The sequence below is a fragment of the Passer montanus genome, unplaced genomic scaffold, assembly GCF_014805655.1.
Source record: "Passer montanus isolate IOZ18808 unplaced genomic scaffold, ASM1480565v1 scaffold16, whole genome shotgun sequence".
In the NCBI taxonomy this organism is placed as follows: domain Eukaryota; kingdom Metazoa; phylum Chordata; class Aves; order Passeriformes; family Passeridae; genus Passer; species Passer montanus.
In genome coordinates, this window is record NW_024363160.1 from 6,774,484 (window position 1) to 6,797,257 (window position 22,774).

At 35.6% G+C, this 22,774-nt stretch overlaps 1 protein-coding gene across 5 annotated transcripts in view; it reads left to right on the forward strand.

Moving 5' to 3' along the window:
• Positions 1–22,774, forward strand: part of PDE7A (phosphodiesterase 7A) — a 76,727-nt gene that overhangs the window by 38,363 nt on the left and 15,590 nt on the right. For 2 of the 5 annotated variants that reach the window (XM_039702802.1, XM_039702803.1), the window contains exons 2-4: positions 1,822–1,882; positions 9,072–9,155; positions 21,770–21,921. In XM_039702802.1, coding sequence (XP_039558736.1) covers positions 1,822–1,882; positions 9,072–9,155; positions 21,770–21,921 — 297 coding nt within the window. Of the gene's footprint in view, positions 1–1,821; positions 1,883–8,548; positions 8,582–9,071; positions 9,156–21,769; positions 21,922–22,774 lie in introns of all 5 variants that reach the window. The other 3 variants (XM_039702804.1, XM_039702805.1, XM_039702801.1) reach the window with 2 other exon arrangements.

Genomic DNA, 22,774 nt, shown 5'->3' on the forward strand with positions numbered 1-22,774 from the left:
ACAGGCGTACTGCTGTGAGAAGTGCTGTACAAACCTATATTGAGGAATTATTTGCATGGTTTATGATATTCCGAGGACATATAGAACAAAGGCTGAGACAGCATAAAAGTTCTGTACAGGGAGGTGTTCCTTGTAGTCTTTACAACAGCTTGGACCCCATTAGTGCTATTGGACCCTATTTGGAGCTAGGTCTTTTGGTCACTTCTGTAATTGTGTATTAAGCTTACTTTTGGAAAAAACTTCTACAACTTCAAGTCTGGGGTTTTATTTTTTTGGCATGAAAAGTATAAGTGTAACTTATGAGTTTGGAGCCTTAGCACATGACTTGTACAGATTATGGTGATTGAGGTTACTTGTCTCTAGTCTGTCTTTGAGTTCATTTAGGTTGTTCTGTAGATAGATGCATATCGGCAGTTCTGCCTTTTTGCCTTTCCATGTAATTTTTATTTCCTTGATTTCCTTTCCTTCAGAATTCTTCTCAATAGGCAACATTATTTTTTCTATCCTGTTTCCTAACATGGTTTGATTTCTTATCTTTTGAACTTGCGCATTTTCAGGCTGTTGTGTGTCCCTTAGGTAGTGTTGTTCCTGACACAGGAATGTGTGGGACAATATACATACAAACATACATAATATTTTATGTATAGAGACATAAAAAAATGGGTGATTGAGAACTTTAGATAAAAGTCAGCCTGGTGGCAAACACAAAGTCACATGGTGGTTCTTGGTGGCATCAAGGACTTCACTGTCCTTAGTGTAAGAAGGAAGTGTGATGTACAGAGAAAGGTCATAGGAGTTTCTAACGTGCACCTCCCACAAAAAATCTTATTTCTGTAAAGAACAATTGTTCCAAACTGTCAAAATGGAGGTCTGTTTGTGAAGGTGATCCTCTAATCCTAGGATTAACAAGTAACATTAACGAAGGCCTTGGGAAGGGGCAGAAGATAGTCCAAGTGCAATAAAGGCACGAGGTGAGGCTGGGTGCTAGGTGGAGTCATGCTGTGCAGGCTGTGTGATGCCAGTGAGAACATTGCTCCAGTTTTTAGCTGTTAGAGGAGAAGCTCACTGCTTTGTGGGAGACTTCCTGGATTGTAACTACCGTGCAGCTGAAAGTGTATGCAACATATGTGTCCCATGTAGGTAAAAAATACCGTGTATGTGGGAGTATATAAGTCTTGTACATGGATAACTTGATGACTCTTCTGAACTTTTATAATCAAATTTGAAATACTACTTGCTGGCTTTCTCTGAAATGCCTTTATATATAAACATCTTACCTCAGTGATACCTTGTTTTACCTACAGAAAATACAGGGTAGAATGAAAGTAGCATGTGGCATCCTAGGGCTGTAGTAATGGTGTAATTTCAGTTTTTATGTCTCTTACCTTTGGAAGATGGAAATACTCCATAGGTAAAGGTAGATATATGAACCAGAAACTGCAAATATTTGTTTCAAGTATGGTGTTCTAGAAGGCCATGGGGAGCACTTTCTTGTGTCTGTGTAATCTTGTTCTGCATCTTTCCTATTGTGAGGAATGATGGAGGAACGTTGGAAAGAAATATATGGGGGTGTTTTTAACCACACTCTCATCTTTCTTTTCACTACAAATTCCTATCCTTCCATTGTTCCTTCTTAAAGGAAAATACATATACATATATGTTGATACATATACTTGAAAACTGCATTTTGCCTGAAAGACACACAATTTCTAATACTAATGTTAATAGTTAAAATGGAAATGGTCAATTAATACTTCATTTGCATTTCAATTTAAAAATTATTTGCTTCTAACTTGCTTAAAATACACTTATTTTTTTCAGAGACGTGGAGCAATTTCCTATGACAGCTCTGATCAGACTGCGTTGTACATTCGTATGCTAGGTGAGCATACCATTTTCTGTATTGCAAGTTCCAACATTTATGGTCGATTTAAATAATAACATTTTTGTATCTCTTGAATTAATAGACTTAGCATTCTCTTTCTCCTGGATAGTATTTTGGTTAGAATCTCTACAAGACTTTGGGTTATTATGTGTTGACCTGGGTTTTTTGGTTGTTTGCCTTTTTTCTTTTTTTTTTTTTTCCTGAGTTAAACATTGTGTAGGATGTTTTACTCCTATATTGAAGAAAAAGGAAAGGTCTTATAATTAACCCAATGTGTTAGGTTGAAGTAAAATTTTCTAAGGGTCTCATGATTGATCTTTCTGTATTGGAATTTACCACCTCTGCATGGTATCTTTCTAGTTAAAACTGTAGCTTAGAGAGCACTTATTGGAGAGTTACCACACACTTAAAAACTTCAATACTGAGCCAATGAAATGCGTGAGGTGTTCTTGAAATAATTATATTATTTTAAACAATATTTTTCATGTTAATCCTAGAAGGTGACTTGAGAAAGGAAAGGTGCTTGACAGGGCTGAGTAGCTCAGTCAACTTACTGAGGAGTGCTTCCAGAGTAGCAAGGAGATAAAGGGTAAAGCTGAGTTCAAACAAAAGAATGTTATTGGGAGGGGAAAGCATCCAGGGGTGACCCTCTGTGGTGGTGAGTGCACAGAAGGAGTTGAGGTCATTTGTTGAGAGGAGAAAGATGCAAAGCTCTTGCAGATCTTGCTGGCAGATTCAGTATTTCCTACACCTCTTAGGGAAGCTGCTGGTGGTGCAGATGGCATGGGGACTGCGTATGTGCTCTAAGTCTGTTCCACTGCTGTGTGATGCCACTTAATTTAAGCCACCTTGAGCTATGAATTCGTGTTGAAATGGACTACAAATGCTTGCATGGTGTCTCACACAGCTCAATGAACACCAACAGCTCATTACAAATTCTTAACCATCTCCAACTAAATCAGCCAGAACATGTCTTTTTATGCCCTGAGTCTTTTCAGTTTAGTTGTATATTGTACATGTTAAAGTCCCCAGAAATTCACAACTGCATTGTCTATGAATTTAAAGTTGTAAGCTATATGCATGTGTGTATATGATTTTATAGTCCTGACCCACATATGTAGGAATATATGGCTATATATACATATAAATCAAATTTTTACTTAACAGCGCCACTTTTTTTCCAGTTATTTTGATTTTTTACATTTGTGTAGTTGTTAATACTGTAGCACTGACTGTCTACTGAAGGAGTTTTGATCAGAGAATTTAATTACTTTGGGGATTTGTTAAGATGAGAACAGAAGATACTGGATTCTAAATGTTTATTGAAATAGCTGCTGGGTTTTTGTTGTAGTTATTGTAAATAGGTTTATTTTGTTTCAAAAGTTAAAATTAAGTAGTTAGAACCATCATTTCTGCAGAAGGATATGTGATAATGCTCAAGAATTCTAGAGAGAAGCAAAGCATGGCTTCCTCTAGTTTTTGATATATACATCTGCCTGGAGAGAAAATTTAATTTGTGTTGGAAAACTTCCACTATTCTCATAGGTAAAACTGGAAAATATTTAGAACATGATGTTAAGTAAATTAATTTTTCACTTGTGCTCTCATTGAAATTAATTATTACATAATGAGATTGATGGTTGTTATTAATAGTGTAATTCTTGCTGGCATAATTCATTCATGCTGTTCTGCTATTCAGAAGCAGTAAATGTTTTAAAGGATTGACTTCCAACTTAGGTGGGGGGAGGAGGGTACCAACAAGCAAACAAGAAATTGCTCATGGCATGTTTGAGTCATTATGTGGTAAATTTGTGTTATTTTCTCACTTAATAGATATCATTTGTTTTACGCAAATGTTATGTGTACTAGACCGTACAAGTTAGCAACTATTTTTATATTTATTATTTTTGTACTTGTAAATCGACTGTAAAAAAGACCAGCCTGAAAGCTGAACAGTTGGACTCATCAGAATGTAGAAACATTCATATCAGAGTAGATTCAAGGGTTAATATTTTCCATTGCAATTTTTTGCAAGAAATGTGAAGCATTGCTTTTCTTGCAGTATTATTAGTGTTTTGTTTTTGTTCTATTTATCTTAGTGCACTTGAGCAGAAGAAGCTATAAGGAATCCTCAGCTGTAACTTAATGGGAAGTTAGACACAGTCATGAGAAGATTTGCCTTTTACTTGGTTGGCTTTATTCCATACAGACTGTTACCTAATAATAAAATGTCCCTTGATAAAGTGTTTATCTTAGCAGACCAAAAATGTAAGGCTAAGAGTATCTGCAATATCTCTGTCTTTGTTTCATTGTGCTGGCCAAGTTTGTACATTCAACATTTTCAGGCTATTCCAGTGGTAATCCATTGGAAATTCATTTACACCAAGTAAATAGGAATTCCTGTGCTATGGCAGTGTGTCCAGGTTCAATTTAAATGATCCTGTTTTAGGGGTATGCAAAATAAAAAGCTAATGCCTAACTGCCTCATCAGTGTGTCGATACAAACAAGCAGCGTTGACTGTAATGACTCATCTGTCATACCCCATTCCCAAAATATACACTAAGCCACTCCCATGTGGCTTATTTACTATTTTAAAATATAGATACAGATGCAGCATTGTAGAATTTTTCTTTTAAGACCTTGGAAAAGCTAAAACATCTGCATCACCTCAACCACTTTTCTCAGCAGCTATGAGGAATTCTCAAAATATCTTGTAAGTGCTTCTGTGTAATCTTGACACTTTCTTGATTTTTCTATTGCTTTTCTGGTTTCCTTTTCTTGTTGCTTTATATTGACTGAAAGTTTTTCTGCTGTGCATGGGGTAGAAAGTGTGGAGCACTGACTGCTTGTATGGGTGAGCATGCACCTCTCAGCTGCATTTATCTGTTGGAGTTAAATTGGAGCATTTATCTTCCTTTAGAGGTCTTGATCACTTCAAATAGGAAACATTGAATAAAAGCTACGGTGTACCGTGCACACTCTTCTCTGGTAGTGGTTTTTATGTTCTATTCTGTTTGCTTTAATTCTGGCACATTCAGCTGACCTGTCATCTCTTTCTCCAACAAATTTAATAGGAATTTTAATCTGTGAAGTTAGTAATTCTGTCTGAAAATCCTGCTGTTCACAACCTCCTGGCTTTGACTTGTCCTTTACCTTGAGGTGGCTGTCGTAATTTCTGCTCCCAGCTGTCCTCCATGGTCTCTGAGGTTTCTGCCCCTGTTCCGGATGGCCTCAGCTCCCCAAGCAGCTGCTGCATTGTTGCTGTGCCACACTGCAATGTTAGGGTAGCACCAAGTATGTGCTGGGTAACCCTGACACCCAGGGGTGTCAGCTGTGGCATTTCAGCTGCCTCGTAAGTATCAGAGCTGTCCTTGTGGTGTGAGCAGGAATCTGAGAGAGGGGCAGGAATTAAACAATCTGTTTCAAGGTAAGTTTTGCTACAGCCCTAATTACTTTTCAGTTTTCAGTTATAGCTGCAAACCTCTCTCTTACATTCCTTCTTCCATGATTTTTTTAGTCTTCAATTAAATTTCTGCCAGTATTGTCTTTGTCTTAAAAATGCAAGTGATCCTGAGCATGCAGGACTATTCTGGAAAAAAAGTGTAGCTAAATCCTCAGCCATCAGATATTGTATAATTTTTGTGCTCAGAATAAAGTTTGGAAAGGAAAGCTTCACATTTTTTAAATCTTTGTCTTGATTTTTTGGAATCAGCAAAACTCTCAAAGAGGGGAAAAATTGTTTCTGGAAGTCCAGTATCATTAAGATGCTGGACTTGAATGTATTCCATAGAGAAAACACAAGAAGCTTTCCAGTGTGGCTGAAAGTGGCTCAAGAAGAAACACTTCAGATAAAAGTTGTCAGTCAGCTTGCTGCCACTTCTGTGCCCTCCTCCCCCAAGGAAATTTACCTATAAGCAGACCTGGGATCTAATGGCTTAAAAAGATTGTGTGAGCATTTCAATATGTTTGTAAGGGTCTAAATAAACAAAAACTATTCCTAAGTTCTTTTGTTTTAGGTGTTGAATTTTAATTGTCTTTCAGCTACTGTAATAATGGTTGGCTCTGAGGCTGGACTTCTGATGCTGTTTGAAGGAATTATGTAACTGTGCTTTTGTTTGATAAAAGTAATCTCAAATCAGAGATATCTTCTGCTTTTTTGTGAAGTTCCTTGTGAAGATAAACATGTCTCTTCCTTAGAATTAAATTGTGCATAACTTCACAGTCGCAGGGTTGCAAAATGCTTGTGCAGGATTTCCCAAGCAAATTGATGTGAACATGTTATGTTGTGTGAAGGTACAATGAAGTGGGTGCATTTGGGATCCATTAATCTTCTGCAGGTTACGTTAACCAAAGAGTGAATGCATAATGATGATCCAGTATTTCTGGATGTTTTGGAACTAACTATATACATATGCACTAGAGATTAGTTTCACTGTGCTAATAGCACATTATTTCATAATGTGCAGCCAGTTATCCCTTTTTCTACTTCTATTTATTTAGAAACTTCAGATGAATGTATAGTATCATCAAATTCAACTTGTACCAATATTTTTAAAGTACATTTATTGTCTGAAATCTTGAAAAATGTAACAGTGCTGTACCATAATAATGGAGACATCTCTTTTGCTTTTGTTTTGGCACAAGAGAATTTGCTGCTTTGTTTGCTGTAATGAATTCCAGTCTTGTAGAAGGGATATATTTTTCCAGGATAAATCCAGTTGTATTCTAAAAAAAAAATTAATCTATTGTTGAGATATTATTGTTGGGTTTTTTTAATTGCTTCTTCTACCATGACTAGGGAGAGAGAATTTTGTTCAATAACTATGTAATGAAAATATTTAGCTTTCCTTGCTGGGAATTCCTCATTTTATATGTATGCAAGTAAATATACTGATTTTAGCTTTATCTTATTATAGTTGCCCTTTCCTTAATTTGCCATGTGCATTTTTAGTATATAATTCCTTCTTTGGCTAAATATTCGTGTAAATAGATACTCCAATAATTCCTGTTTAAAGTAATGTAGTCAGTTGCACTTCATTTTATTTACAGACAGTTTTTCTTGTTTTCCTCCCTAAAGTTCTCACATTGTAGGCATTTCAAGGGTACAGAGGACACTATTCAGTCTATGCTGTTAGTCAAGGGTAGTAAATGAAAAAGAACAAAGCAAAAAAACTTTCTGGACATTATTTATCAGATGAACCTGCTCTTTTTTTTTTTATTTGCAGAATTCCATGTTGGTCTTCAGGTATTTTTCTGTGAACTTTTCATATTCTTGACACTTAAAACAAATTGTTTGCCACAGCCTAGTCATACACTGTCTGAAACTATTTGCTAATTGGTACTGTGGTTTGTAAATTTTAAAAGTAAAAACCTACATTTTAGATTTAAAATAAATTACAAAAACTGTATCAACTTTTTTGTAAAAAATTAGCTCCACTAAAAGACCTCTTTTATTTTCTTTTAATTTAGCTGGTGAACTCATTCACACAGCTGTAGCTATGCCTGATTATGCAGATAAATATGAGTGAAAGGTAATGGAAGTCGAATTTTCCTCCATGCGCACTGTTATTTTCATATACAGCTACTAATGCATTCACCCCCTCTCTTTCAAAGTTTCCTCTCTTTTTCATTTTTATTAATTTATTTTGTAAATAAAATTCACCAGTTGCTTGTGCCTAACAGAAGAGTTCTACAATTTGCTGCCTCTGTATTGCCTGGAAGGAGACAAGTCTCTTGCACTCTGCTCAAATGAATGCTTGAAGCCTTTATAAGTAATATATTGTAAGTGTTCTGAAAAATAATACTTGCAGATAGTAATTGGGTTGCTTTCCCTTGCAGCTCGGTTAAGGTTTTCAGTTAAAAAAAAAAAAAAAGGATTAATAACTGAAAGGCACACTTATTTACTATGTTTGTACTGATATGTACTTTAGGGGAGCCCTGGGCCTAATTACCCTTTGTGGTCCTTCCAGCATGCCTCAAAAGATAACATTCATGTAAAGTGCATCACTGTAGATGTGTCAGTATTTATAGATATGTATCTCTAGAAAGATACCTGTTAAGTATTTAAAAGCATTACTGAAATGTGAGCCAGTACCTTTAGCTATTTTCTGATAAGTTGACTGCTTCAGCATTACACATTGCAGGTTAGAAAAGAAAAAAAGGAAAAAAATGCTCTCAAGGTGCCTATGACTTGATGAAAAATAAATAGGTTTCTTTTTATTTAGTTCTTATAAATTCATAGTTCTTATAAATTCAATCGTAGTGCTTTTTGTTAATTACTTATTTTGGTTTCATATGGGAAGTGCTGTGTTTGAAGTGAGGCGAATACGACACTTGACGGATTTTCATAATTAGGAACCACAACATTTGCACATCTTAAATTTATCTTTGTTAGGGTTTGAGGAGGGAAAGATATTGCATTTGATTCCCGAAGATTTCTCCAAATTTGTAATTGCAAAAGGATTTTAAGTGAAAGCTTTTAATGCAGGTGAACTGCTTATATTAATACATACAACTATCTAACAAAAGAATACTGATCAGCTTTCAGTTGGTAAAATGCATAAGTAGAAATCAAGTAGCATGCTAAAAGATTCAGGTTGAAGCTAATTACAGTGCAAAATAGTTTGATCAAATTTTAATACTGAGTTTTGGTATTTTAATAGGCTCTTGTGTAATATTCAAACAGCTGAGCACAAGTAAGTAAATGCTAGTGGGAAAATATTATATAATATAAAACCATATTGTAACTAGCTTATTTGCTAAAAGCTACCATTTCTAGAAGTTGAATCTTTTTTGTATTCTACAAAATGTTATCGTTGTATGTGTGTTACTGAGGAACAAATCAACTTTAAATGTTCTTGTTTTCTGTCATATTAAGGTGCATTTTTACCATACTGGTGTAGCAAGCTCTTCCTAATTTCATCTGAATGCTTATCACATGCTTCTGGCAGCGTATGCTTAGGCAGGAGAGATTTTGGCAAGAAAGCATGTGATTGCATGTTTAACAAGTCTTCAAACTTTGTTTTGAATTTCACCTTTAAAACAAAAAGCATTGAAGTAGGCCTATTGTTTGAATTACTCTCCTCCATTAAGTACATGAATCTTTACCCCTCCAGGCTATGTTCATTTGCATTTTATCTCTGCCACTCTTCCACACTTTTATTTCACTCTTGACCCTGTTTCTAGGAGATGTGCGAGTAAGAAGTCGGGCAGGATTTGAAACAGAGAGAAGAGGTTCTCATCCATACATTGATTTCCGTATTTTTCACTGTAAGTATTTAAAAGCAGATAAATTACAAATAAACAAAGGCTTCCATCAATTTTAACTACTGAGCCTCTAAAATAAAGTTAGCAGCTCTTATAGCAAGACTATTTTTTAATACTTCTTAGGAAAATCTTTCATTCTCGCTCATTACCAAAAATAGAAGAGGAAAATCTTCACTGCTAAATATTTTTTTAAAAAATTTAAACTCATTTAATTTAGACCTGAATCTATGTGGAAATGAAGACGTATCTTCTAAACAGCTACTGATGTGTGTGCTGTGTGCTTACTTGGCAGACACAATCAGTTGAGGAGAATGCTTTTCTGTTTTTATAAAGCACTAGAAAGGCCCTGTCCAAGATGATGCTTGAACAGAATTACAGTAATATCAATATTCTTGATCTCATCATAATGAATTAACATTTACATCTAGTCAAGTTTGTAGTTAGGACTTAAATTTTTGGACAGAGACAGATCTTAAATAAAAATTAAAGTTTTAGGAGAAAGTGGCAGCCTAAATTTTTTTATTATGTGTTTGAGGAATCTTTTATTTTTTTCAGAAGTGTTACAAGAAGAATATTTTTGTAGACAAAAAAGTAAAATTATCCATCTATATTGTTACAACTAAATTTGTCAGTAGTTGCGGTAATAAAAAGTTTCAACACCACCAAACCAATATGCAGCAAAAGTGCAGGGGATCTGAGTCTTAATTAAATTATGTCAATAATTAAGGTATTAAGTGTCATAAATTATCTATACCAGCATTGTATCAGCACAATTCCAAATATTCTGAGTACAATGGAAAGATTTAGTAAAGCCGATTTCATGGTAGTAAGTGTGGTTGTTGTAATTACTTTTTGAATAAAAATGAGTGGCAGAAACTGGTCTTATACTCTGATCTTAACTGAAGTTATTATTTTTAAAAGTAGATAATTTCTAAAACTCTTAAACTCTTAGTTTCATTCAAAAGTTTTATAAAAATAGGTGAGAAAACAAAGTTTGAAGAGTGTGCTGTGTAGATTTTTTTTCAATAAAGAGGATGAGTTTCATCTCAAGTCCTGATTGAGTATAATAAATTCTCTGAAGAAATAGCATGCAATTTATGAAGTACATAATTGTCTTTTTGTGTGTATATATATGTGGCATTTCATGCTGATATAGGAAAATACTAACACAAGTATTAAAGTAACTGCCTGTTAAAGGGCAGTCAACATGTGATATTATTGCTGTTGTCAGATAAACGGTTTTCTGTGGTCCTCATCAGTTTCTTTCCATCCTGATGATTGTGCATCAGGCAGATCATGACTAGTCAGGAAAAGGACTTTCACACCCTTTCTCCTTGCCCCTACTTGTTGAGACACAGCCACCAGCTTTTAGCAACACCACCTGTGGTGTCTAATGACAGCAAAAAATATTGCTAGGAGGCCCAAAAAATTCGTTGGCTTTAACTTCCCTCTCAAGTCAGTTGCTCTGTTAGTTTTCAGAGTTGTCATATTACAGTCAGATTTTTTGCACTTCAAGATTGTAGCTTGTTGAAGAGGTGCTTTTTGACTTCCAGGCTCCTGCCACATTGTGGAATTTCTTTCAATGTCCGGAATTCAGCACAATCTCTCACCATGTCAGTAGGCTATCTAGTAATTTACATAAATGTTGGATTCTTTTTTATCCATAAAATATTTTTGGTTTTTTTCTCTTTGCAATGCTAATTTTGTCCTGATTAATGTTTCCTTAATTGTTTTAAGTCAAAGAGATTTAGTAATGCACTATGAGACTGCCAGTAGAGAGAAGTTGCAGGAATCAGACTTGACCTAATTTTTAGGATATTCTCCCTGCCCGTTCCCCTGCCCTCTCCTGGTTACTTCAGAAGGAGTTATTTTGCCACATAGAGGTAAATTACTGAAAAATATTGACCCATTCAAGCAATAACATGTGAGAGGAGTCAGTTAGCTCTTCTTTCCTTGGGGCAGATACTGAACTGGAAAGGGTCTCTTCTGCAGCTGAAGCAGAAAACCATCTGAATGTTGCCTTTTTTTTTTTTCTTCCCCACCACAGCTGTATCCTGAACATCAGTAATGCATGGACATGCTTCCTCCATTGTGTTTGTATAGTTTCACTGTAACTTTCTTGTACTATCCACTGGCTATATTCTGTGGTTCTAAATTTTTTGCAGTGATCATTGCTTATGTGTTTTGCTTATGTGATCATTGCTTATGTGTTATATAGTTGCTGTCAGTCACAGTGCTGAAGCAGTAGTGCTGTTCTGTGTTTTGCTTAGCTAACTTTGATTGTTCAGCATTGTTTTCTTTTTTGTCAATGATGTTTTGAGAAGAGGTTGAATATTTTTCAGGAGGGGTAGCTAATAATATGCTGACCAGTCTCTTCTCTAAGAATTATTGATAGGCTCTTAACCCAGTATTTTACTGATAGGTTGGAAGAATAGTGAATTTTAAATGCATTACTTTGTTTCATAACTCTATTTGAACTTGCAACTTCAACCAGTGTTGGCGAAGTAAAGTTTGTCAGCACTTATTTCTGAAGATCACTTCTGTATCTTCTTAGGCATTATAAGCTCAGCATCTGTATCTTAATCCCAGAATTCTGTAATTGATACATGAATATTCAAGTTTCTAACCTGTCTAGAGGTATTCATCAATAGTGACTTTTAGGAAGTTTGATTTTTAGGAAGATGGTTAGAAAAATATTGTCATTGTTAGGACAGTGGAATGGGAGTCATATCTGAGGATTATTAAATGCAGGATGTCACTGACGATTAAGCTAACTTTGTTTGATGGTAGTTTTCCTTCTAGATTATCTGTTATTCCAGAAGTCTCCTTTTTATAGGTAATTGTGGGAACTACCAAGAAGAATAGCTTAATAAACAAATTTTTGTTTTAGCAGCACTGCTTCCTGGTATGGGAATGGGGAAAGTCAGGATTATATTCTTCTTGTTGGTTGGCAGTTGGTTAATGTTGTCAGTTAGTAGGTTTTCTGTTACTGTGTTGCGTTGATTATGCCTGTGTGGGACCATGGGCATAATGTCAAGATGGCGTCTTAAATCCACCATTTCTGGAAAGGAGAGAGCAGCCACACAACTTTCTTCCTCTGAATTTACTGTTGCCCAGTAAAATGCATACACTGTAATGTTTTATTGAATTGACTGTAGACCACTGGATCCACTTTTCACTCCATGAGAAACAAGAAGGCAGTTTTGCAGTCTGCTGTGAGAATGCAGCATGTACTGTTTGGTCTTCAGGGAAGTTATTCAAAAAGTGATTGCAGTGATTATTATCACCCTTACTGTCTTCTGGTTTACAAATAGGCTATGGTTTACATGAATACTTCAAAATTTTATTTACATTACTTGAGACTTCATAGACAGTAATTCAGTCTTCAGTGTTGTCAGAATATGTTGATAAAAGCAAATGTGAAACAAAATCTTTGGTGGAAGAATTGGTAAGTGACAAAATAAAAATATTCCTTTTTTTCAGAAATAGTAAACCAGCAATAAAGTTTTAGGCTTTGTTTTCTTACTATTGAGAGATTCTAAATAATATGTATTTTTTATATATATATGTATGTATACACACTGCACGTAAGACATTTTGATTGTTGGAGGTGTTCCTAGCATGCACAAACAAAGGCATATATAATATGCCCTAGTCACTCTTTGTTTCTTCTGAAAAAAAACCCCAAACAGTGAGTGTGCACAGTGATATGTACAGTATGTTATAGTGAGGAAGTGAAACCAAAATGAATAAAGATCAAATTAATAATTAAGATAATAGAAAAAATATTGAGAAATGTCATATGCAGATACAGCTGAAATTAATGCTTTTAAGCTTCCTTTTAGGAAAGGGTTGTTGGATGTAGTTTGGAGGAACCAGATAAAAAAATAAATACTTTGGTTTTGCAGAGAAGAAACAATATTTTCTTCTTGTTTCTCCTGTTGTGCCTGGCCTAGAATAAGTAAGATCTTGTCAAAAGGGTTTTTAGACTTCTCTCGTGCCAGTCTCATCTGAGCATGCTTCGATGGGGAGATGATGATGTTGCCAACACATGGGACTCTGTTTTGTGTGTTATAGATAACCAAATCTGTCACATCTGTGAGTTAAAATAGCTTAGAAAGAAGAAGAGGTTTATGAATTAATCAGTATGTGTTTGGTAACATTCAGGAATGCTCAATTTTGAAGAAAACAGTTGCTTGCATACAGTGTAATGGTACAGTATAAGACTGCATTGAGACTTAGATGATTTTTCTCCTTAGCTGTGTATGGAGCCTTTTTAGGGAGAAATGGAAAGAAAGGAAGAGATATTTTTATAGGTGATGGATAAATCTAATTCTCTTCTTTGGGAGTGCAAATACATGATGAAATTTCAGAGTTTACCTTTATTATACAACTTTCAGACTGTTTACTTGGAAATTACCATTTGTGGAACATATTATAAGCTGTTCTGAGATCTGGCAAAAATGTCAGCAAGTGCCATTTCAAGGATGTTTTTAACTTCCTGGTTCTTAGCTCATGAACCATTTGAAAATGTTTACCTTGAACAATGAATTTAGACTTCCCTGGGCTGAGAAGCCAGAATTCAAAGAAGAGACAAGAGTGCAAATCCAAATTGATTGCCTGAAACAATTTGAAAAATCCTTGTGTAGCATCAGCTAAGGATGCTTTTGGTGATACCATCTAGAGATTGAGATAAACTAAGCAGAGTCCAGATCAATTTCACTGCCCTTTTTTCTTTCAAGAAAATAGAGGGATTACCAATTTGTTTATGTTTAACAGTAATTGTCTGTCTCGTTCAGCAGTCTACTGTGAAGAAGGGTGAGTTTCACATGAGTAAAGTAATGCAGGAAGATGTGATCATAGCTTGATGTTTTTGTTTTTTTTTGAAAATACCATCACTGAGGAGTAAAAAGCTTGTACTTGAGAGATTACTTCAAAAGCTGCCTTTCTGTGAATGATGCAGTTCTGAATTTGTCTTCTAATTATTCACAGACCAGATTGTTCAAATAAGTTGTGTTCCACAATGTGAAAGAAATTTTGACTTTGATTTAGTTTAGAGAATGCAGTTACACCAGGGGAAATCACAGAAAATGCTCCAAATACGGTTGTATTGGCTAAATGAAGAGGGAGCTTGAAGTGAGCTTGGTTAAGGACAATTTGGGGATAAAAAGTTCTAATTGAGAATATAGAGCAGATTTGTTTTTTTCTTGTGTTATTCTAGATGTTTGTTTGATCTACAGTTTCTTCTTTCCAAGCTACTGTAGAACAGTATGTGTGCTCTGGAGTCTTGCACAGGCCACTCTGTATTTCATTGCTGGCTTAAGTTGGACCATAGAAGAAGACAGAGATACGTTCTATTTTTTTTTTCTCATTTCTTTTAAACCTCTCTAATGTGTTCTTTCTCCAAGTACCTTATTTGGAAAGGCTTTTTTTGTGTGTGTGCTGGACAATTTGGTAGAAAATATGTGAGAGTTTATTTTCTTTTCATCTCTGCTCCCAGCTTGACTTTCTGTATTGGCCATCATATAGACTGGTAGAGGAAATTCATTTTCTGTTAACCATGATGGGTTACTTTTCAATTCTTCATTTATTTTTGGTGATGAAAAATAGACAAAAAAAGATGAGTTGAGAATTCTGTCATTCATTTATTGTAGAACTGAAGATTTCTAGGACAGTGATGAGAGGTGGGTTTTTCTGGGAAGACAGCAAGAAAATGATTTGGCAACGATCTGAAATATATTATCCTTTTGGGAAAAGAGTTTGAAACCATTATATGTCATGTTCTTCAGGAGGATCAGTATGTTGATTAACATGGCATAACCCATTTTGTAAAAAGCTGTGTTTGTATATATTTTGTATATTTGTGTTCTGATGATATTCCTCTAAATATTTAGCTTCAATGAGGTTTCTTAGTTCACAGTATGCTGTTGTGAATTGCTGATTTGCCGTGCTCAATGAGTGGATTAGGGTTAAAAAATCCCCAAAAACACAGCTGCAGGATTGGCTGGGCTTATGATTCAGTAAACTGGTATGGAAAGACTGCCTTGTATGCAGTTTCCTAGTCCTGAGATTATTGCAAAATGTTACTCATTCAAGCACAGAAATGGCAGTGTTTAGTTCACTTAATTTTGTATCTTTCCTGAGGTATTTACAGAAATTCTAAGATGAGCCAAAATTCAAAAGTGATACATTAGTATCCTGTAGATACCTTTTTCATAATTTTTTAAACACTTCTACTGCTGTGCAATGACTTACAGTGCCACTGAGAATTGGCACTTATTTCATACTGAAGTGGTCTAATCCCTTCACTTTGAGCAAATTCCCTCAAATTAGCTCTGCTTCGAGCAGAGGATTGGACTAGAGGATGTTCAGGAGTCTCTTCTGTCCCTTCCCACCTAAATTATTCTATGGTTCTGTGGCTGTGTGCTTTGCTAAGGCAGTGAGATCCTTTTGCTCTGTAAGATCCTTCAGGAAAAGTTATCTTTGGTGGAGGTGATGCCCAGCACTTCCCCTCTGTCAGGGAGCATCTGATGGAAACCACTTGAGATTTTAAGAGAGTTGTGGTACTGCTAGACTTTCTTGAAACTTAATTTTTTTTTTCTGATCTCGCTAAGAAGACGCTTGCAAAGCCGTGTTTATTTCATTAATCCTTAACCTACAGCATATTTTCCAGCAGTCATTATTATTTGGAAAATAATGGAAAATATTTGGAAAAAAAAAATATTGATGAATGTGTATGTAGTTATATATTGTACATTAAAACCAAAACAGTATGGCTTAATATTTTTTTCAGCAGAAGAAGTGTAGTGCCTTACAATGATGCTAAACATGGCTTCTACTTGGTTCTAAGAAAGACAGGAAGTATAATGAGGTAATTTAGACCCCAATAGTCTGAATTAGTCTTTTTATGTAACTTTAAAATCCTTACTAAAATTAAATCTTCCAAATGAAGTAATAGTTTTATATAATACTTGAATGCTGAATGTCATAAAAATATTTTAAAATTCAAACCATTAGTGGTAAAGATACAGGAGAGTTAAATAGCAGGACTTAATTAAAAAAACCCCACAAACATTCATGGATCTGATATAGTACATTTCTTAATGGTTTGATGGGAATAGATGTGGATATGAATGCTTATAGGTCCCTCTAGTGGTGTGAAATGCTAGATCGTATTTCCAAATTATTCATAAATTGAAAATTATTTATAGCCTGGAATGATGGATCTTTAGAAAGGTGCATTCTTAGATGGTTTTAATTGTCATGTAAAATGGAATATTTCTTTCCAACAAATATTTGGTAGTGGAAAATTTCAGGTGATGTGTCAGGTTTAATGATGGTATCTGCTATGTAAAACTGTTCAATGTGCAGTTGGGTTAATATGGAAAATTTGTGAGAGATCACTTCAGTTAAAAAAGATAATTGCTTTATACTTTTGGGGGAAAGCCTCCTCTGGTGGGCCTGTGCTCACCTCAAAGTTCATTTTTACACTCAAACATAGGAAGGATCAAATACTCATATACTTTTTTCCTTAATTTATTTTTGGTGGCAGTGATACCCAAGATCCTCAATTATGCTCTTTCTATTGGTGTGTAGCAAAACTCAGTGCTTTTTGTAATAGTTTTCTATCTGCCTTTTAGGCTGTGACAAGGAAGAAATGGAGGTAGAGTTCTTATAGCTGGATAGTCTTGTTTTAACCAGATTGCTGTCAGAGGGTGTAAGTCTGTGTTATAAGAAAATTAAAGTATATTGCTAGGATTTAAGATTCCATTAATAATTAAACCAAATCATAATTATCATTCTTCCTTTTGTGGACTGTCCTTAATATACAAAAGAGAGAATAATTTTGAGACTAAAGCCATCAGTATATTGTGATCTTTTAAGTGATTGTCACTTGTCTTTACTTTGTTTTTTTTTATATTGGCATGAGAAAAATAAATATTTAATACCCCTGTGAAATGTGCTAAAACATTTTATTTTAGGTTTTCATGAAGTTAAAAGATTGGGAGTGGGAAGAGATTAAAATTAGTGTCTCAGAATACAGATAAAATCTGTTGCATGAAGGCGACTTGTGTTATTTTATTGCTATATATGCATCACATTAGCAAAATAACTTAATAACCAGAAATACTTATTTTTCTTTATTTTAGAGAAAGGAATTTATTATACCAGCATCTCACTTAAGATGCTTAGAAACAAGAATATAACCATTTTAATCAAAGAAACAAAAAGCCCCCAAACCTGTGAGTGATACTTTGGGTGATAACTCTAATTTACAAAGGAATGGCAAGAAGAATGTCACAGGACAGCTGCTGTTGAGTAGGCACCAATGCCTACAGTTTGCCTTCTGGTTCCTTGCATCAAAAGCACTTCTTAGTGCTGTAGTGTCCTTCTTAAATTGCCCATCATCCCAACTTTGCTTTCATTCTCTTTCAGTTCATAAGGCTGTAAATGTCAAATTTATTTTATTGTTCTAATTTGTCCTTAAACTGTCCTCGTGAGCAAATAGTCAATTTTGGATATTAGAAGGGTATTTAGCACACTGAAGGCTCCAAATGAAAGGAAAGGTGTTTGGGCTGGGAGATGTTTTTGCAGCATGCTTGTTCATGAGCAAATGCAGTGCACTTAATTCTTCACTGTCTTCTTTCCATGATCTATACATTACTGAACCTTGGTTTGGTAGGGTCTCTGAAATTAGCATCTCTTTTCATGACTCGTGATAGAAGAGGGGAGGTTGTCATTCTCATATTAATCATGCATCTAAAGGGAATGAACGTGCCAGGAGAGAAATGCCAAGTTTCCATTGCACAACTGTATCATTCATTTTACCAGTCTTTTCCATTAACTGGTCTTAGCTGATCTGCCAAAACCACAAAGCACTTGGTTTTTGTATCCTTAATAATAATTTATCTGTGAGGGAAAGGAAAAGGCAGGCACAGTAGCTATCAGTGTTCCTGCAGTTCACCCCCTTCCTTGAAAGCCAGCTATTTTCTGTTTCAGCCTCCCCTTTAAATTAATAACCTGTCAAACATCTGCATCTGACTTGCTTATTCTGCATTGTCCTGGGCTAAATGTTTGACTGTTAAAGAGAGAAATTTAGTTTTTGGGTTGGTGTAGTCCCACAAATCAGGTGCTCTGGAGCTGCAGAGGGATGGCAAGTCTCAAAATCTCTTTTCTAATTTGGAAGTTACTCTGATAATTTCAGATCTAAAGGATAAAGACATTTATTTAGTCAAGGTGTTATTGCCTAGCTTGGGCTGTCCATGTGCAATAACGAATAGCTCAAAGGGAAGTTCAAAGCCCAGCCCATGGGGAGGAACAGCCCCAGGCCTCACCACAAGCAGGGTGCAACCCTCTGGAAAGCAACTTGGCAGAAAAGGAACTGGACTCCTGGTGGGCACCAAGTTAAACACGAGCCAGCCATTCTCTTTTTCTGCAGAGAAACAAGTGGTATCCTGGGCTGCATTAGGAGGAATGCTGCCAGCAGGTTGAGGGGGATGATACCTCTCCTATACGCAGCACTGGAGAGGCCTCACCTGGAGTCTCAATCTGGGCTCCCCAGTAAGAGAGAGACATGGACGTACCAGAGAGAGTCCAGCAAAGGGTGAGGAAGATTAAAGGGCTGGTGAGAAAAGGCTGAGAAAGCTGGAACTGTTCACTTTACAGAGAAGGCTCAAGGGGAAATTTCTCAATGTATGCAAATACCTGAAGGGAAAGTGCAAAGGAGACAGAGCCAGGCTCTTTTCAGTGTTGCCCAGTGTGAGGACCAGAGGCAATAGGCACAAACTGATGCACATCAGGAAGCACTTTTTCACTTTTTTCACTGTGAGGGTGGGTGACTAAGTGTTGAAACCAGAGAGGTTGTGGAGTCTGCATCCTTGGAGATGGAAGTCTCTGGGAGATGGTTCTGGACAGTGTGGTTTAGGTGACTTGGCTTGAGCAGAGGGGTTTGACCAGATGAAGCTCATGTGGTATTTTCCTACCTCACCAGTGCTGTGATTCTGTAATAAGCAGCATTGGTGCTAGGAAAGCTGGAATAATTAGGCTTTGCTTTTTTTATTTTAACAAGGGGTAGAAAAACTAGGGTTAAGTAGTAGTGGTTTACAAGCTATGCAAAGTGGTGATAATTTAGGGAGTTTAAACATATTTGTAAGATGAATAAGTGTCAATAGCATATTGTGAAGAGAATGATGGTTCAGCTTCACAGAAAACTAAGTAACTCATTTGCCTCTGTGCCTCTATCATCATCAGAAAAAAATCCTGAAGCAAGAAGATGTGCAACCCCTCCTAAATGACTTTGAATACAAGTATAGGTGGAGCATGGGCCTGTACTGCCAAATTATTGCATTTCTGTGTTCTGTTGTGTACTTTGCTGCCAGAAGCTGCTGTGTTTCTTGTAGTACCTACAGTGTACTATTCCCTCCAAGATTAACAGGTGGCACTTGTGACGGTGAGACTTAATTCGTAGCATGACAACAAAAACAAGTTTTTGTTAACTGTAGATCTGTAGAAGACCACTTGAGAACAATAAAAATATCTATGCTTCCAGAAAAGCGCTCATATTTCCTGCTTTAAATATGTTTTTTATTGAGATTTAGTGAAGTTTGTGGCTTTTGTGTGTGACCTCGTGGATATGTTAGATAATTTTATAACCCAAATATAACCATTTTGTATTATTTTATTTTTAACCCAATAATTTCTGTTTTGAATTTTGCTCTGAAGGAATTGGATCAAGAGTGAGGGAGAGAAACTTCTTACCTGTAGCATACACTGCATTAGCAGCAGCAGCTGTATTGCTCCCTGCTTCTCTGTTATGCAGGCTGGTAGTGCTCAGACTGTAACCTCACGGTCACGAATGTGCTTAGAAATATTGGTAGAGTAATGTAGCATGACAGAATCTATTTATTTTCCTGCTGTACACATGAATGTTGCTTTATAAGCTACCTTTATCATATGTAGTACATCTGTTTACTTAATAAAAAAACCCTGGGATATATTATAGGTACCAGTGTCTTCAGAGGAAGAGCCCTTGGCCTTGAGAATGATATTTGGAAGAAGGATACTGCATGTCGAAATGTCTGTGTTAGCCCTGAACTTCAGTGTCTTGATGAAGTATTTCAGGCACATCTGAAAGAACATTCAGTTGTGTCAGTTTAATCTCTGTTAACACAGATGATTGATAGGGAATGATGCTGTGTTTGATCAGATACTCTATGATCATGCCACTCTCAGCTCTATTTAGAGATGTTTTATTAGTGTATTTTGGGAATTAATATATTAATTTAACATTTATATATTAATGAACTAGCATAGAACAGAAAGTAAATTGGAACTTCTGCAGGGAGAAGAATTTAAATGGATAAAGATTTATGTTATGTAGAATTAAGCTGCTGTCACTAGGGATCACTGAGGCTTTTAGTTCAGATTGTCAATAAGGCCACACCTTCCTGTGGACATTTTAGATTGACTTTAAGAATAAAACTTGTAACTCCTTACTTCACCAACTTCTAATATGTCTTGTTTTTGGAAGGACAAGAGGTCTGTGCTACGGAGTTGTGATAATGTGTTTTTTGATGTTCTGCATTTTTGAAAAAGCATGTTAGCATTGACTTCCTTACTTAATACCTCTTTTTATAATTTTATTCTTTAACATGAGTCATTTCAGGCAGGTTGAGTGAATATCAATATAAGATTATTGGCTTCCTGTTGGTTATATAAAACGGCTATTGGGGGGCACTGGGCACTGTTGAAAAGAAAGTAAATGCCGAGTTTAGCCTAAGGTACTTCAAAATGAGACTATCTGGCTTGCCACAAAGGAACTGTGGCTCTGTGTACTTTGATACTGGGGTTTCTTAAACACTTCAGGCATATCAAATAGAACTGGACATAAACTAGTATCGGTCGTTTGTGTAAATCAGTTAACCTAATAAAAGTAAAGCAAAATATTTGGATTAATCTTTGAAAAGAGGCTGAAATAATTTTCTGGTTGTGTTTTCACCATACTGGGAAACAGAATTAGATATGCTGTGAACATAAATGTCATAATTGCTTGGCAGAAGAGTGTAGTTATTTGCAAAAGCACCAAAATTACTTGAGTGTGTTTAAAACTTCAGCATAGTAGAGTTATGAAGTTTTCTGAGCTCTAAACTGTGTAAAAGTATTTTATACTTGCTCAAAGCCTACTTGTATCTCCTGTATCAACACTCAGTTTCTGATACTCTCTTGCTGGTGTACACGTCATCTTAGGTGATTTGTTAGGGACATGGATTGGATGTGTATCCATGGCACCAATTTTCCAAAAATAATTTGTTTGCAGTATTGTGTGTGTTTTTAAACAATATCCATAATATTTTTGTCCTTTCAATAACAGAGTTCCTTAAAACGATGAGTTGCAGCGATGATTTAAGTATTTGTTTTTCTTCACAGGATGCTTATACAGAACATATTTTTTTCCTAATCCATGGCTCTGTATGTAGTATTAATAAAAATACCTGTATTTGTGCTGAAATGTGTGATACTCAAAAAAATTGCGTAATCTTTATACCAAACTTCCCTGAGAACTTGTCTTTTTGATAAAAGTTTTTTAGAGAGAGTATTTATTTTCTTGTTTTTTGTAGCAAATTCTGAAATTGAGGTCTCTGTGTCTGCAAGAAATGTGAGAAGGTTGCTTAGTTTCCAGCGATACCTGAGATCTTCCCGTTTTTTCCGTGGTATCACTGTTCCAAATTCTTCAAACATTTTAGACGATGATTATAATGGACAAGCAAAGGTTGGTTGCTTGATTCTTATTTTTTAAAGTATGTTTTCTAAATGCTTGCTGTATCACATATAGCTGTATCACATACTAAAAGTGCAACCAAACACCAATTTTAAGCATATTTCTTTATGTATGCATGTATTTTTGTGTGTTTATATATACACATGTATATATTGTAATGAAATCTAGATAAAATTTCTTGGTCTGTAGCAAACTCCTCTACTGCCCACAAGTTTGTTTGTGTGATTTTTATGTGGCTAGTGTTTTTGTCATTCTTGTTGTTGTTGGGGTTGTTTTTTTTGTTTATTGTTTTGGTTTTTTTTTAATAACTGATGAATTAAGGATGCCCTTGAATAATTGAAGAAAAAAATGAAGAGCAGAAAATGTATCTGTATTTAAGAAATGTAATGGAGCAATTTAGACAACTGTTCCCTTTGATTTTTAGTCTAACCTCACTAGTGAACAACTGGAAGAGCGACTAACTGAATTCAATGAAGTGCAGGAAATGGATTTCTCAGGACATGCTTATGTCAAACTGACTTTTTCTTTGGTAGGCAGTTCTTCTAGAAAAGAAAAGTAATAGCTGTAATACACTTGTTCAGCACTAAAGCAGGGAAAGCAGATACTGTGAAGAGAGTTGGTGCTACGGGAGCAGCTACCTGGATGAAAGGCTGCTGTATTTGCAACAGAGGATGAAAAGTGCTGAAGGGGATTGAGCAGGCAAAGGTTATTCAGGTTATTCAATATCCCAAAGGCTGTGTCACTGCATGTAGTGCTTTTTTGTCATCTGACGCAGAAAAAGAATATACTTATAATACAATGGATGTATCCATGCTGAATATCATCAGGCTGTGGTGTACAAAAA